This window comes from Xiphophorus couchianus, chromosome 3 (assembly GCF_001444195.1).
Source record: "Xiphophorus couchianus chromosome 3, X_couchianus-1.0, whole genome shotgun sequence".
NCBI classification, from domain to species: domain Eukaryota; kingdom Metazoa; phylum Chordata; class Actinopteri; order Cyprinodontiformes; family Poeciliidae; genus Xiphophorus; species Xiphophorus couchianus.
In genome coordinates, this window is record NC_040230.1 from 288,613 (window position 1) to 306,162 (window position 17,550).

The following is a 17,550-nucleotide window of genomic DNA, read 5'->3' on the forward strand; positions in this document are numbered from 1 at the left end:
TAAGGAGTTTGCATTCAGTTTGAATACCACCGGGTCCAGACTGGAGCTGAGAAACTCACTGGACCAGTTTAAAGCGACCCGGTTCTGAACTGGTGCAGCTCAGGCTGCGTTCACACTCCACACTCCAGAATTTGATCAAATTTAAACTTTGTTCAGGACTAAAAGTCTGAACCAGGTCAGATCCAGTGTAACTTAAACTGGTTTCAGAATGGAGATTAGTGAAATCTGCCACTCCAGACTGGAGTTTAGACTGGTTTAAACCCAGTTTAGACTGGTTTAAAACAGGCCCAGGGCAGTCGTGTTCTGGGTAATCTAAACAGTTCTGATGAGCTTCTGCTGCTTTCATTAAACAGAATCTTGATCCAACACAGCAGAACCAGAACCAGAACTGCTTCACATTATCCTGAAACAATGTCCTATTAATATCCTAAATATTTGATCAGCAAGCAAAACATTTGGTTTGTAAGCTAAATATTGAGCTTCAAATTAAACATTTAGCTTCCCAACTAAATGTTTCATCAGGAATCTAAATATTTACTTTCCATCTAAATAACTTCAAACTCGTTGAGATAAATATTTAGCTTTGATTGTTGATTATTTTATTTTATTTTTTTAAACTTTATTTTTATTATTTTTGCAGTTTTAGAGACACACATACATACATTGAACAGTTAGACCCCCCTCTAACAAAAAAAAAATAAAAATAAATAAAAAAATTTAAAAAAAATTACAGAGCAGCTAGTTTGACAGGAGCAGTTGAGTGATAACAAGGAAAAAACAAAAATAAGAAAATATGTAATTACATTAATTATACTGTTGGTGTCAGATGAGTGATCCATTTCTTCCAGTATTTATTGTATTTATAGGTGGCAAGCCTTAATGAAAGTCAGTCTCTCCATTGCGTGAATTTCCTCAATTATGTCCTTCCAGTCCAAACATGACGGTGATTCCCCATCAAGCCACCGGCGAGTTACAGCTTTCTTTGCACCTGATAATAATATTAACAGGAGATATCTATCAGATTTCTCCAGTTCCTGGGTAAATTACCCAGGAAAACCACAGTAAAGTCACAACATAAATTTAAGTCCATTTTAGTGTTGATTTCTTTTATCACTTCCGACCAATAGGGTGCGATCTTAATACATTCCCAAAAAATATGAAAATGTCCTGCAGACACATTCCCACAGTTCCTCCAACATTTTGCCTTTTCAGTATCGTTACAATATTTACTTTTAATATCAGGTGTAACAAAAAAACGCACCAGGCATTTCCAGGAAAATTCCTTCCACAGGCCAGAACTTGACGTGTGAATCACAGAGTTGCATATATTTGACCAAACATGGTCAGTTATTGTTATTTTGGCTTCTTTTTCCCATTTAGTCTTAATATATGTTGTATTACATTTCTTCTCCGTTTGTAGACATGCATATAGTTTGTATATTGTTTTTTGGGAGATCTTCCGTTGCTCGAATCTAATAGGATTTTAAGTATACCTGCCTCGTCCTCCTCCAAATATTTTATACTTTTATTGTAGTAGTGTCTTAACTGGAGGTATCTAAAAAAGTCACATTTTTCCAGGTTATAGTTATCTTGAAGTTGTTTAAAACTTTTTAATTCATTATTCTTTGTCATCTTCCAATAACTTGTTAAGCCTTTTTGTGACCACTGTGCAAATCTCTTATCCATTCTTGCAGGAAGAAAATTTCTATCATAAACTGGCCATCTTAAAATTCGAGCATTTCTTTCAGTCTTTACTTGCTTTAATATTTTATGCCATATGTCCAATGGTACTTTTATCCATAAGGGTATTAGGTCAGAATCTATATGTTTTTTAATAAGATAACGATCTCCGAGCCAGGATTGCAGAGGTATATCACTGTAAGACAGATCTACCTCTTTCCATTTAGCTTCACATGTTGGGTCACACCAACCAACTAACACTTTCATCTGCGCTGCTCTGTAATAATCCTCTAGGTGTGGTAAAGCCCCTCCACCCCTTTCTTTTGACAGCTGTAGTGTCTGGAATTTTATTCTCGGTCTTTGTTTAGCCCAGATAAAATTTGAGATTGTTCTGTCCCAATCGCGAAATTGTTTGTCAGGTACTTTTATAGGCAAGGCCTGAAAAAGATAAAGAATCCTTGGTAAAAGGTTCATCTTTATTATATCTATTCGATTATGTAGATTCATGGGTAATAGAGACCAACGTTGTAGATCCGCCCTAATCTCTGCTGTCAGTGGGATATAGTTGCATTCAAAAAGATTAGATAACTCTACAGGAATTTTAATTCCCAGATATTTTATAAATGTATTGTGCCAGTTGAACCTAGACATTTTCTGAATTTTTACTGACGGTTGATAATTAAATGAGAGAACTTGTGTTTTCTGTAGATTCAATTTATACCCTGAATAAGTGCCGAATGTCTTGAGTAAAGACAGAAAATTAGGTAGGCTGACTTCCGGGTTAGTTAGCAATACGAGCACGTCATCGGCATAGAGGCATATCTTGTGCACTGTGCCTTTAATGGTTACACCCATAATGTCCTTGTGTTCTCTGATGGCCTGCGCTAGAGGCTCAATAAAAAGCTCAAACAGTGTGGGGCTGAGGGGGCAGCCTTGGCGACAGCCCCTTCCTAGTTGTATTTTATCTGATAAATCCCCATTAAACTTAATCCTGGCAGAGGGTGACTCATACAGAGACCGAAAGCAACCTATAATTTGATTATTAAAGCCAAATCTTAACAAAGCCAAATAAAGATAGTTCCAACACACCGAGTCAAACGCCTTTTCTGCATCTAAACTGAGAGCTATGGATTCTGTGTATTTCATTTGGTCTATGAGGTGAAGAGCCCGTCTCACATTGTCATGGGTTTGTCTGTTGTGAACAAAAGCAGTCTGATCTGCGTCTGTAATTTCTGGGATTATAAATTCCAGCCTTTTAGCCAGTATTGTTGCAAATATTCTGTAATCAATGTTTAAAACTGATATTGGTCTGTATGAACCACATTCTGTTTTATCTTTACCTGGCTTAGGAATCACTGAGATCACTGCTCTTCTCCAAGATGGTGGTGTTTCCCCTCCAGAAAGTATATGATTAAAGCAACTCCTAAGCAGAGGAGTAAATAATTTTCGGAAGTGTCTATACCACTCTGCCGGGTAGCCGTCCTCACCTGCCATCTTATTCCCTTTCATTTTTGAAATTGCTTTATTAATCTCCTCCTCAGTTATTTGTTGTGTTAGCCTATTATTTTGATCTGTTCCTATCGATGGTAAATCCAGTGAGGCAAGAAATGCTCTCACTGAGGACGGGTCCACTGCGTGAGGCTGTGTGTATAGTTGAGTGTAGTATAATTCAAAAGATTTTTTAAAGTCTTTTAGAGAGTGGTGTGTCATTTTATCTATTGGATTTTTAATTTTTTGTATAAATCTATCAGTTTGTTGTTTACGTATTCTCCAGGCAAGACGTTTCTTTGATTTGGGTCCATTTTCATAATAATTCTGTTTAATAAATTTAGTTTTTTTCTCTAACTGGTCTTCATATAAGCAGTTTAGAGCTTGTTTTGTTTCTCTTATTTGTAGCAGGGTGTGGTCATTATTATTTTCCATATGCTGTACTTCTAGAGATTTTAATTTTATAGTAAGAGCTTTTAAACATTTCTCTTTTTCTTTTTTCTTATGGGAGGATCACATAATTAACTTCCCTCTCAGAACAGTCTTTGCTGCGTCCCATAAGATACAGGGAGAAATATCCTCTGTGTTGTTGTGGTCCATATAGTCTTTGAATTCTTTTTCTACGAAGCTGCCAAATTTAGTATCATTCAATAAACTATTATTAAGCCTCCACAGGGTTTCTTTACGATCATTATCCAGGTGAAGAGTCATATACACCCCCGCATGATCAGATATATCTCTCACCCCGATGTCACAGTTTATTATTCTATGTTTATCAACATTTTGTATAAAGAAATAATCTAATCTTGAATGCATCTGATGAGAGTGAGAAAAAAAGGTGTATTTTTTATCCCGAGGATGCAAGTTCCTCCATATATCCACCAACCCTAATTCTTTAAGCATTCTTTTAATGTATATTGCTTCTGTCTGAGCCTTTGTAATTTTGCTGGTTGAGTCCAGAAAAGGATTTAAGTGAACGTTCCAGTCTCCCCCCGCATATCAATATCCCAGATACTTCTGTTGCGATCATGTCAGAAATTTTCTTAATAAGTTGTGTATTATTTCCGGGTGGTCTATACACATTCAGTAAGGTTACTTCTTTATGATCTATGTATCCTTTGACCAGTATATACTGTCCTTCTTTGTCTTTAATTTGTGAGAAGAACTGAAAGTTCAGCCTGTTGGATATTAAAATCGCTACTCCTCTAGAGCTGCTTTTTGCATATGAAGAAAAATACACATTTTTAAACCCCATTTTACATAATTTTTCATGTTCAGCAGTAGAAAGATGTGTTTCTTGCCAAAAAATTATATCTTGCTTTTCTTGTTTCATCTTTACAAGAGCTTTGCCTCTTTTAATGGGATTATGTAAGCCGTTAACATTAAGAGTAATTACCTTATATTGTTGTTTCACTTCTGTCATTAGTTTACAAAAAAAGAAATACCTATTATTTTCCAGGTGCTCTGGTGAACAAGGGGGGATCTGCAAAAACAACAAAACACATAACATACGTGACTTCCAAGAGTGAAGTACCAGTCCACCTTCAGAGTCCCTGGAACCCCAGGGGGCTCCCCGCGGTGCTGCCCCTCGTCTCTCGTCCATCATGGCAGCGCCCATGGAGAAAGCATGTCTGTTCCCAGATCTGCGGTCGTCCGTAATACTGGTACTTTACAGAGGAATTCACCAGAAGGTTACAGGGTGTTGTCTTTGCGCTTGAAGGCCCTAAGTTTTTCCTGGATGTGTTTCACTCGCGTTTCCCGGGTCCACCGCTGGGTTCCGCTCGCTCCTTCCCGGGAGAAGGCTCCCGGTTTGGGCGGGGAGGCGTCCTCCGTTGGTTTGTCCGCCGCTTCGAACATGTTCCTCTTCCTCATGTTGTCAGATGCGTCCTGTGTGCTGTTGTAAATCACAGGGCCGTTCTGATAAAACACACGAAGTCTGGATGGGTACAGACTGGAAGCGAAGTCCCTTCTCTTGTAAGATCTTCCTGATGGGATTATATGCTTTACGTTTAGCAAGGATGTCACAGGGGACATCTTGACCGAAGAACATGCGTTTTCCTCTCAGCTGTATCACTTTCTTACCCCACGCAGAACGAAGCACTAGTTCCTTCGTGGTATACTCCAGAAAATGTATCACGATGGATCTGGGGTTGGAGCCGGGCGGCGGTTTGGGCCCGAGTGACCGATGGCAGCGCTGTATGCCCAGCGTGGGGTCCGTGAGGGAGAGTTCAGTTTTAATGAAATTCTCTATAAATTTTTGCAAGTTGTCGCCTTCTTCTCCCTCTGTGACCCCATGAATACGAATGTTATTCCTACGTGAACGGGCTTCCAGGTCTGTTAGACGTGTTTGTAGGCCTTCTTGTAGCTGCAGCGTGTGGCTCAGCACGTCTTTGACGGCCATGTTGAATTCCTCTACTTCTGTTATTCGCTGCTCAGCCTCCTCAACTCTGTTCTTTACGTCTTTCAGGTCTGCATCAATGTCGTCAAGCCGCTTCCCCATCTCTTTTCTAAACTCAGACATTTCTTTTGTTATGAGTCCTGACTGGTCAGTGATTTGTTTTTTGAGGTTTGTCTGAACTTCTTTCAGCTCTGCAAGAATGTTAGCTCCCATAGCATCCATAGCTTTGTCCGCTGCTAGCTTGCTACCTTCAGAGACCTCCTTCGATAAAACAACAGTTTCTTTCGCGCTTTCTTGCTGAATTCCTCTTGTTACTCCCTGACATGACATGTAAATACTAAAAAACGGTGTTTTATGAATTATTTGTCGGGGGTAACTCGACCGTCTCGGAGCTCAAAATTTATGCTGTTGCTCGCTTCTCCGCCATCCGGAAGTCCCCGATTGTTGATTATTTTTGACTGTTTTATATATTTAGTAGTATGATAAAGCTAACCCACAGAACTGTTGGCGTTAGCCAGCTCCTCGCTAACATTAGCCAGCTCCTGGCTGACGTTAGCCAGCTCCTCGCTAACATTAGCCAGCTCCTGGCTGATGTTAGCCAGCTCCTGGCTGATGTTAGCCAGCTCCTGGCTGACGTTAGCCAGCTCCTCGCTAACATTAGCCAGCTCCTGGCTGATGTTAGCCAGCTCCTTGCTGACGTTAGCCAGCTCCTCGCTAACATTAGCCAGCTCCTGGCTGATGTTAGCCAGCTCCTCGCTGACGTTAGCCAGCTCCTCGCTAGCACCACAGTGACACTCCACACATCCAGGTTCACTTTATAGATTTTATTTTAGCACATTAACAGGTCAGAACTCTCAGCTGGCTCACATCTCAACTGAACTACATCTCCCATGATCCCCTGCAGGGTTTAAGGCCACAGGAATACATTTAGAAAATGAGCGATGGAGGCAGGAAAACGGTGAAAGGAACTTCGACCCGATGGAGTCACTACAGGACCAGTTGGTCTCCGTTCTGGTTCTGGTCCAGTTGCAGCCTAAACCAGGCATGCTGCAGTTGGGTTTCAGTCTGGTTGTATTCTGGTTCTAGTCTGACCCGGTTTGATTCCAGTCTGATCCAGAATCAGTTTGGGTCTGAGATGATTCGGTTCTGGTCGATCCAGTCTCCGGTTCCCCTGAGTTTCCGGCTGTGAAAAAGTTTCTATCCAGAGAAAAATCCACGAGAGCTCAGTCCAACATCATACCGATACGGAGCAGAACCAGCTGGTCCAAACAGAACCAGAACCAGTGGTGGTGTTCTGGTTTCTGTCTGTCAGAGCAGTTTGAGTCAAAGAAACTGAACCGGACAGGAGGAAGAGGCGAGTATCCTGCCTAAGGAACAGTCCTGAAGGCAGTCCAGGAGAAGGCTGGTGGACTGGATGGACTCCAGGCCATCAGCTGGAGTCAGCGGTTCTGTTAGAACCATGGAATTGATCCCCCGGTACCGACTGCTCCATAGAAACTATCAGTCCGAGGAAGAAACGCCACATGGGAGATCCGATTCAACACTCTGGATCGAACCCGATCTCCATGGAACAAAGAACCAAAGAACTGTTAGCACATTCAGCCTGGCGGTCCAGCCGGTCCGTTTAAATCTACCTGAGAAGCAGCAGGTTCTGGTTCTGAACGGCTCGGGAGAGTCAGAACCAGCTGTTCTCAGCAGAACCTTCTAGAAAACCTGCAGGTGTGAACAGGTCAGTTCTGTTCTACAGAAAGCCAAACTAGCTAAAACTCAAATGGACCTTCTGTTCCTTCTGTGGATTCAACAGAACCTTTGGGCAGTTCTGGACGGCCGGGTTCTCCGCCCAGTGAAAACGCCACAGAGCAACAGGTAACATGCGGATGCTACAATCTAACTTGGCACAGATGTTACCTGGGCTTGCTTCTTCGAAAAAAACAAAATAACAAAAAATGCCGCTGAAAAATTCAAGATGGCTGCCATCTTTCAAGATGGCTACCACTGTTGTCAATAAAAAAAATTTCACTAAAGCTGAAAATATTTATCACTGATGCATACTTTGGTGTCAAATCATGTATAAATGAACCCATATTTACTGATAATTTTTTTAAAATAGATTTTTCAAGATGGCCGCCATTGTGTCTTTTTGTACTAAAATCACCAATTAGATGAATGTATTTGCTGTCAAATAGCCTACGTATTTTGAGACATTAGCATCATATTTTCTTCATCTTGTATTTCAAAATGGCCGTCATGGTTGTTGGACAGTACATGGTTGCAATAAAATCAGTTATTGCCAGCAGTGGGCTAACTGAAATGTTAGCTTCAATAACTAATAATTTGCTAAACAAGAATCTTAGATACACTATTGCTAAAGCACTAGGTGAATTTAAAAAATTAGCAGATTCTATTGCTCAACTGCTAAATGCTATGCTAGCAAATGCTAAATGCATTAAAAACATAAATATAAGCTAACGCTAAACTGCTAAACAAAAAAAACACTAACGTTAAGTTGACTGTCTCTAGTCTTCTTCAGTCTCCCGTTTTGAAACTGCCGTATTTTTCTCCTCTTTCCCGCCGCCGTTCTCCCGTATTGTCCTGTAAATTTCCCGTGTTTTATGTCCCCCGCGCTCTGACGGCAGCAACTTATCACTTTAACGTTTCATGAACCGGACCACCGAAACATGATGTCACAAAAAATTCATCCAAGTCATGAAAATGGGAAAAGTTTCATGGCAATAACTGATTTAAAGGGTGTAAAAAGCAGCAGCCATCTTGAAAAACAGCCATCATCCTGAAATTCAAGTGGTTGATGGGAAATGCTAATGCTAATGCTATCACCATACCTGAATGATTTTCACAGTAATGAGAAGGATTCTCCTGATCCAGTCCTGACTGAGGCAGAACCCCTGACCCACTTCTATCTGCCTCCGTCCAGAACCAGGTACTGTTGGTTCTGGTCCACATCTCAGGACTGGAACCTGAGATGCGATCTGGCCGTGGATCCAGATCATTTCATCCTCTACCAGAACCTACTCCTCAGGAACCGGGCCTCACACCAATCGGACCGTTGGCCAACAGAACCACATCATCTGCGTAGACATTGACTTTGATCAACTTTGTAATAAAAACGTCTGAAACTTTTTTTTTCCCCTGCAGAAAAAAATCCGCTGGTTTCCTTCAGAACCTCCCAGAACTCTCAAAATCCGTCTGTTGGTTCTGATCCTGGTTTGAGATTCTGAACCGGATCAAAACCCAGTAAAAAGCAGCATTTCCATATATTACAGCAGTACTTTAGACTGGTCCACACCCAGGAGTCGGTCCAACCAGAACCTCAGGTCAAAGTTCTTTCTGAAGGCACAGGAACCTGAGAGAACACCTGATGTTCAGGTGTTTGTGGGCGGAGCTTCAGGGACCCAGCCAGGTCCAACAGAACAGGAACTTCTGACAGGATTGATGAGGTTCTGCTCTTCGGAACCCCCGGGAAGTCTTTAGGATCCAGCAGAGTCCAGACCGGGCTGTGGTTCTGGTTTGGCCGGGTCACATCAGGCTCTTACGGTTGGGTTTGGTGCTGTTGAGGCAGCCGGGCTCCAGCTGGCGGTACAACGCCTTCAGCTCCTGGACCTCGTCCAGAACCTGCCGGGCCTGGGTCCAGGTGGCTGCCGCCTCCTTCAAGAGCCGCTCTGCCTCGGCCCGTGGTCCGTCCGGCGCCGGCTTCCCGCCCTTGGCTCCGCCCGGCTCGGCGTCGGCCTGGACCTCCAGCAGCAGCCGCTCCGTCCGCTCCAGCTTCTGGTCGATGAGCTCCTGTAGCCGGCCGAGCGGTGCCGCGGTTCTGCCGGTTCCGGTCGGAGTTTGGTTCTTGGCGTCCGGGTTCAGGATCTCGTCCATGGAGGCGCAGCGGTTCTTCTCCGCAGCGCCAAGCCGCCGGTCCGGCTGGGGGGTCTGGGCCGGACCCGTCTTCTGCCACACGGCCGTGTCGCAGGGAAGGCTCTGGGACTTGGAGGACGACTCAGCGCTTCGGTCCGCTAGCGACCCGTCCGTCTGGGACCTGGGACAGTCCGGACCCGGTCGAGCCGGCGGTTCTGAGGCGACGCCTTTATGAGACGCCGAGTCCTCCTCCTGGATGAGGTCAAGGGTCAGCATCCCGTCTGAGGACGAGGTGGACGCCTGGCGGACACACAGGAAACGGGTCACAGCTGGTTCTGAGGAACCGATGAGCCCAAACATCGTCTCACCTGCCCTCCTAACGACCAGCTGTAATTCATTCATTTATTAATATCACAGTTTCAACCTAAACGGTTAGCTAGCAACCTAATAACTTGCTAACTACATTTTCTAATTTGGATCAAATATTTAGCTTGCTCGCTAAATATCTGTTTTACTAACTACGTAAATAATTAGTTAGTAAAACAACTAAAAAGTAACATTATTTAGTTTTACTAACTAAATAGTTAGTTAGTAAAACAAGGAAGGCGTCATACTGACCACGGCCAGCAGGTGGCCTCTGGTGGGCAGCCGGCGGTTGTGAGGGATCTTCACTCTGTCTCTGGTCAGGTGAGACAGCTGGGAGTCGTCCACCATCACCTGAGTAGCAGAACCAGAGACTGGGTCAGGTTAAACTGGGCCAAATGAAGGGCGGTTCTGTTGTGGTTCTGCTGGTACCTCATCCAGGATCCGGTTCTTGGCTCTGGTGATGGCCGTGTTCAGGATGTTGATCCAGGAGTCCTTCTCCTCCGGGCTGACAGCCAGGAACACCTGGTTGGGCACCTGCAGCAAAGGAGGCACACCTGGTCAGGGGCGGGGCTAAAGGGGTGTACTAGTGTTAATGTCGTTAATAATGACGATTTTTTTCATGATGATGATGATGATGATGAGCTGTTAGTGTCTGTCAGGAGTCAAAACGTTTCTGCCTGTTGTCAGTCTAGCTAAATCTGCTCCACTCGGTTTGGCCCCGCCCACCTGAATGATGTCATAATGGACGCAGCGCTGTACAGGTGACTTACTGCTAATGCTAACTGCTAATGAAACCAGCGCTGCACAATAAATGATTCAGGTGTGTGATGTGTCTCCAGGTGTGTGACGTGTCTCCAGGTGTGTGACCTGTCTCCAGGTGTGTGACGTGTCTCCAGGTGTGTGACGTGTCTCCAGGTGTGTGACCTGTCTCCAGGTGTGTGACCTGTCTCCAGGTGTGTGACGTGTCTCCAGGTGTGTGACCTGTCTCCAGGTGTGTGACCTGTCTCCAGGTGTGTGACGTGTCTCCAGGTGTGTGACGTGTCTCCAGGTGTGTGACCTGTCTCCAGGTGTGTGACCTGTCTCCAGGTGTGTACCGTGTTCCCTGGTGAGCTGCAGCGCTGCAGTTTGAACTTGCTGTGGTTCTTCTTGCTGCGGCTCTTGTTCTTCCTGATCTCTTCGCAGCGTTCGTAGTCGGACAGGTCCAGAACTTCGTCGGCCTGACCCAGTTCCTTCACCTGGACACACACAGGAAGTACCGGTAACTGACTGAGGAGGCGGAGCCTGGAGGATTGATGTGGAAAAGTTACAGTTAGGTTACACCTGCTAGTTGTATCGCTATATGTTTATTCTAAGTTCTATATGTTCCCACCAAGTTAAACTGTTTGGGTTTCATGCACAGGGTTGGATGTTGTTTCCCCAGCTGCATGGGAACCAGTCTGATTTCCAGGCTTTGGATCCTTTGTACAAAACTCATGTGTTTCTCTGCCTGGCGGAGCTTTCCGTTTCAGACCTGCTTCATTACTAATTGTCCTGTGACTCTCTGAGTTGTGCTCAATATATGAATAAATCTGATTGAGTGATTTTACCTGAACAGTGATTGGAAATAGTTTTTTCCACGACAAGGATCAACACCAGGTTCACTTCGGTCACAAGGAGGGGCGACGGTTGAAGGTTTGATCAGTCCAGGTGAGGCCGGTTGTCATGGTAACTGTGATGTACGGTGGTGGCAGGTGGAGATGTGGACCTGCTGGGCCGCTCCAGAACCAGAACCGCTCACTGACTGGACCAGGATCTGAAGCTGGGTCCGAACCAGGTCATCAACAGAACCAAGTTCTGAACACAGCAGCAGAACCACAACCACTCTGGAACCTCCAGAACCTTTACCGGGTCAGAACCAGACCCAGTCCTTGCTCTGATCACCTGCAGCTTCATCTCAGCCCGTCTGTCTCCATGGAAACAGCATCCATTATTGAGCAGCCTTAAGCTGAGACTTCCTGGGAGGGAGGCCACGCCCCTTGCTGGCTCTACTGGGCTCTGACCCGACCCAGCTGCACAGCAGACCCACCAGGTCCGGATTGTACCCCCCTGAAGCTGTTTGTTGTTTTTACTTAAAAGTGGCCTACTCTGTTATTCCTCTATCGGTTTGATACAGTAGGGGCTTCCGCACTTCCCGTGTCTGTACTTTCTGTCACTTTTTTCAGCCGTAGAATCCATTAACAAGTTATAATATGTTTTTCCGAGGCGCCTTTAAACCCAACATGAGCGCTAAGACGCTAGCTGGGTTTACAACTGTGCTTCAGCAACGGAGATCTGATGCTGTTGTGCAGAGCTACTCAGGTGTGTTAGAATCATGGCAGCAAACCAGCAAAACTCTAAGAACTTTACAGTTTTTCCCCAAACTAACCAACTGAGTTGAGTAAAGCTGTTGGATACAGCTAATGTTAGCTAAAAGATGACTAGCTAATGTTAGCTAAAAGATGACTAGCTAATGTTAGCTAAAAGATGACTAGCTAATGTTAGCTAAAAGATGACTAGCTAATGTTAGCTAAAAGATGACTAGCTAATGTTAGCTAAAAGATGACTAGCTAATGTTAGCTAAAAGATGACTAGGTAATGTTAGCTAAAAAATGACTAGGTAATGTTAGCTAAAAGGATGACTAGCTAATGTTAGCTAAAAGATGACTAGCTAATGTTAGGTAAAAGATGACTAGCTAATGTTAGCTAAAAGATGACTAGCTAATGTTAGCTAAAAGATGACTAGCTAATGTAGCTAAAAGATGACTAGCTAATTTAGCTAAAAGGTAACTAGCTAATTTAGCTAAAAGATGATTAGCTAATGTTAGCTACAAAATGACTAGCTAATGTTAGCTAAAAGATGACTAGCTAATGTTAGCTAAAAGATGACTAGCTAATGTCAGCTAAAAGATGATTAGCTAATGTTAGCTAAAAGGATGACTAGCTAATTTAGCTAAAAGATGACTAGCTAATGTTAGCTAAAAGATGACTAGCTAATGTTAGCTAAAAAGATGACTAGCTAAAGTTAGCTAAAAAGATGACTAGCTAATGTTAGCTAAAAGATTACTTGCTGATGTTAGCTAAAAAATGGCTAGCTAATGTTAGCTAAAAGATGACTAGCTAATGTTAGCTAAAAGATGACTAGCTAATGTTAGCTAAAAGATGACTAGCTAATGTTAGCTAAAAGATGACTAGCTAATGTTAGCTAAAAGATGACTAGCTAATGTTAGCTAAAAGATGACTAGCTAATGTTAGCTAAAAGATGACTAGGTAATGTTAGCTAAAAAATGACTAGGTAATGTTAGCTAAAAGGATGACTAGCTAATGTTAGCTAAAAGATGACTAGCTAATGTTAGGTAAAAGATGACTAGCTAATGTTAGCTAAAAGATGACTAGCTAATGTTAGCTAAAAGATGACTAGCTAATGTAGCTAAAAGATGACTAGCTAATTTAGCTAAAAGGTAACTAGCTAATTTAGCTAAAAGATGATTAGCTAATGTTAGCTACAAAATGACTAGCTAATGTTAGCTAAAAGATGACTAGCTAATGTTAGCTAAAAGATGACTAGCTAATGTCAGCTAAAAGATGATTAGCTAATGTTAGCTAAAAGGATGACTAGCTAATTTAGCTAAAAGATGACTAGCTAATGTTAGCTAAAAGATGACTAGCTAATGTTAGCTAAAAAGATGACTAGCTAAAGTTAGCTAAAAAGATGACTAGCTAATGTTAGCTAAAAGATTACTTGCTGATGTTAGCTAAAAAATGGCTAGCTAATGTTAGCTAAAAGATGACTAGCTAATGTTAGCTAAAAGATGACTAGCTAATGTTAGCTAAAAGATGACTAGCTAATGTTAGCTAAAAGATGACTAGCTAATGTTAGCTAAAAGATGACTAGCTAATGTTAGCTAAAAGATGACTAGCTAATGTTAGCTAAAAGATGACTAGGTAATGTTAGCTAAAAAATGACTAGGTAATGTTAGCTAAAAGGATGACTAGCTAATGTTAGCTAAAAGATGACTAGCTAATGTTAGGTAAAAGATGACTAGCTAATGTTAGCTAAAAGATGACTAGCTAATGTTAGCTAAAAGATGACTAGCTAATGTAGCTAAAAGATGACTAGCTAATTTAGCTAAAAGGTGACTAGCTAATTTAGCTAAAAGATGATTAGCTAATGTTAGCTACAAAATGACTAGCTAATGTTAGCTAAAAGATGACTAGCTAATGTTAGCTAAAAGATGACTAGCTAATGTCAGCTAAAAGATGATTAGCTAATGTTAGCTAAAAGGATGACTAGCTAATTTAGCTAAAAGATGACTAGCTAATGTTAGCTAAAAGATGACTAGCTAATGTTAGCTAAAAAGATGACTAGCTAAAGTTAGCTAAAAAGATGACTAGCTAATGTTAGCTAAAAGATTACTTGCTGATGTTAGCTAAAAAATGGCTAGCTAATGTTAGCTAAAAGATTACTAGCTAATGTTAGCTAAAAAGATGACTAGCAAACACCAATACAGCCCCTTGAGCTTGTTAACTAGCAGCCTGTAGGCTACTGGTGCTGTTTATGTTCAAAAAGTGGGGAGTGCTGGTTTTATTCACTTGAGTAACTTTTTGGAAAAAAGTTACTTATAAGAGTAGTTTTACTGCGCTGTACCTTTTTCTTTTACTTGAGTCATATTATTGTTGCTACATAGACTCATTTTGCTGATCAGAACCAGAACCTCTGCTCTGCTCTGAGCCCGTCTGCGTCCCGGGGCGTTTGTTCCTTCCGATGTTGCATCATCAATCGATAATCAATACTCTCTGAGAATGGTTACATAATGAGCCGCGCTGACCTCCGACCTCCAGGTGTCCAACAGCGTGCTTCTGATCTGGAACCAGAACCGCCTGGTGGAACCACACGGATCCAGAACATCGTTTGAAGTTCTGATGATTTTAGACATGAGTCAGCTGCTTCTGACCTGTGTGACCCCAGGTGACCTTGGGTGACCTCAGGCGGCGCCGGGCGCCGATCTCCTCGGATTGTTTGCAAATCTGTGAGGAACTGATTTGAGAAACAAATTGAAATCCAGAACCGAGTCGGACCGACCCGCTTCATTGCCGAGGCCCAGCTGGTTGCCATCGGTTACCTCTGGAGCTAGGGGTCTTACTGTGGTCACCGTGGAAACCAGCAGCCCGCCCTCACTAGAAGAAACACAGACTGGCTGATCTGAAACCGGGTCAGAACCACCAGAACGTTTCTGCTGATCCGCGCCCAACTAACTGAAATGGGAACTGGGAAAACCTTCCTCCTGGTTCAGACTGCTGAAGGTTCTGACCAGCAGTGAACCGAGTCAAAAGGTTCTGAAGGTCCGACCGGCTCGGTTTCAGTTCCTCTGTGGTTCTGATCAAGTTATTTCTGATCGAACAGGAAGACAGCCACCACAAACAGGAAGAGGCTGGTCACCACGGCAATGCTCTGAACCAACACACCAGGCCTAATATGGTGCTGACAGGAAGAGGAACCTGAATGCATCACAGAACCAGAACCAGCTCTGTTCTCCAGTTCCCTGCAGAATCTGGGTCTGGCTTAGGAGGAGAACCAACCGAACCAACAGAACTAACAGAACCAGACACTTTGGGTTCTAACTCACTGCAGTGAAACCAGGAGGTTCTAATCTGTGGTTCTGTGAGGCGGCTCCACCTCGACAGTGAAACCCGATCTTTCTGTGTTCCTCTCAGACTGAAACCGGACTCCTGTCAGCAGCAGGAAATGGAGGAGAACCGGATAGAATAAAACCAGAACCCAGAGGAACACCAGGTTCTGCCGGGTCCAGTAGAACTCTGAGGTTCTGAATGGTCTTCAGACTGAAACATGCAGAATATGTCCAGAGAGTTCAGAGATCATGACTCCCCAGCCACCGCTCTAAACCCCGCCTGTCGTGGCAGAAACCCCGCCCATTCCTCTATAAGCCCCGCCCACTCCGAGCTAAGCCCCACCCCTGACTCACCTCCTTCTCACAGATGAACAGCTGGTCTCCTTTCAGAACCACGAAGCGGTTCTTCCAGATCTCCCTGAAGATCCCCTTCCCACAGAACTTCCTGATCCAGCCCGTTTTGTCCGGCGCTGGGTTCTGCTGGCCGGGGTCCGCCGGACCCTGAAACAGGAAACAGGAAGCTGAACAGACTGAGCTCTAGTGCTGACCTCTGACCTGCGTGGTTCTGATTAGAACATGAGCCTATCAACAGAGGAAAGAGATCTGGCAGGTGGTGCGTTCAGGGTCCTCTTGACTGCGTTCAGGCTACCAGTCATTTATGCTAACCAAGCTGTGATGCGTTCATGGCCCTTATTGTTCCTTTCTATCAGTCTATGATGCGTTCAGGACCCTGGTTTATTCCAACTGGCCTGTGGTGCGTTCAGGTGTCAGATGTTAGTTATCTAACCCTGTGGATGTGTGTAACATGACCCTTTAAGCTGTTGGCAGATTAACTGTCACTCTGCTCTGGGTTCCCCTCTCAGCTTCCTGATTTACTGACACATCTGTTTACACCTGAACGCATCGCACCTCTCTGTTTATGATTTTTATTTGTAAAGACTTTAAATAACTTTTTAAAGTCTTTACACCGAACCTAGTAAGAACCGGACCGCTTTAAACTGCACAATAATAAACCATACCTTTCTTCTGAAAGTCGGAAATAGAGTCTGCAGCAAATAGCGGCTTTTATGGCCTTCAGAATAAAAGCTCAACCTAATCCTGGGGCTTTTGTTCCTCCAGATTCGGCTTAACGGTAAAAAGCAACCAGTACCGGTTCCGTTAGGACTCACCCGTTTCCCGGAGCTGTTCTTCTTCATCGTGGGGGCAGTCAGGCTGCCGGAAACGCAACTTCTCCCACTTTCATACAACTCCGTTATTCGTCCAGTCAGCGCTGCGGAGCGGCAGCCGCCGATGGGAGAGCGCTGAAGCCGGGGAAAGTTCCGCAGGGAGACCGGAGACTCCCACTCTGCTCCGCCGCTCCTCCGCTCGCTGTCCGCGGGGTTGACAGAATGACCGACCCGCCGCCGCCGCCGGGCTCCACTTCACTCTGAGCAGCCAGCAGCAGCTCTGGGGGTCGGTGTCCGATTACTCCTCCTCCTCCTCCCGTGGACTCCCCGCTGGCTCAGCGGCTCCTCGGCAGCATCACAGCGCCCCCCGCTGGCGCACAGCGGAACCGGATTACCCGGAACCTGAGGCCGGTCCCGCTTCAGTTTGCAGCCGCTCTGGCATCAGGTCCAGGATGAAGGCATCATCTGGAGGTTCTGAAATCTGGACCATGACCAGATGGCGGTTCTGGTCCGATTCAGATGGAACCCAACCAGACCCCTGGTTCCGTCCAGCAGCGGATGTTTCCTCAGATCCCGGTTCTGGTCGGCCGGTTAATCCCGCTCTGGAAACGACAGATGTTGGACGGCTCCCAGCCGAACCGAGTCGGTTTCAGGGTCGGCCCGGATCCCAAACTTGGTCAGACACCTATCCTGCAGGTCCAGTCTGACCTGTCTGGTCCGTCAGGATGGACCACCGTCCTGTTCATCAGAACCAGAGGTTCAGAACCCGAGGTTCGGCCCTAACCGGGACCAGAGGTCCAGCCTGATCCTCCTCCACTTCCTCTTGGTTCTGGAGAATATTTCATTTCTGCTCCATTGGAACCAATCTGACCCGTTTTCTGGACCAGAACCTCTGCAGTTCCAGTCGGTTCCAGGTTCTCTCACTGTTTCTGGAGAGTGTTAATGA

At 44.4% G+C, this 17,550-nt stretch overlaps 1 protein-coding gene across 1 annotated transcript; it reads right to left on the reverse strand.

Annotated features, from left to right (window-relative positions):
• Positions 1-6,375: 6,375 nt before the first annotated feature.
• plekho1b (pleckstrin homology domain containing, family O member 1b) lies at positions 6,376-17,023 on the reverse strand. The gene is made up of 6 exons (XM_028012354.1): positions 16,608-17,023; positions 15,793-15,939; positions 10,888-11,028; positions 10,223-10,327; positions 10,046-10,144; positions 6,376-9,727 (listed from the first exon to the last, which is right to left on the reverse strand). The coding sequence occupies exons 1-6, from the start codon at positions 16,632-16,634 to the stop codon at positions 9,101-9,103; spliced, it is 1,146 nt and encodes a 381-aa protein (XP_027868155.1). The 5' UTR covers positions 16,635-17,023; the 3' UTR covers positions 6,376-9,100.
• Positions 17,024-17,550: the final 527 nt, after the last annotated feature.

Bases quoted from the DNA above. Each gene is read 5' to 3' on its own strand.
- plekho1b (XM_028012354.1), bottom strand. From the start codon at position 16,634: ATGAAGAAGAACAGCTCCGGGAAACGG. The intron at 15,940-16,607 runs GTGAGTCCTAAC...TTCCTGTTTCAG, and splicing joins AGAACAGCTCCGGGAAACGG to GGTCCGGCGGACCCCGGCCA. The intron at 11,029-15,792 runs GTGAGTCAGGGG...GTGTGTGTCCAG, and splicing joins TGTTCATCTGTGAGAAGGAG to GTGAAGGAACTGGGTCAGGC.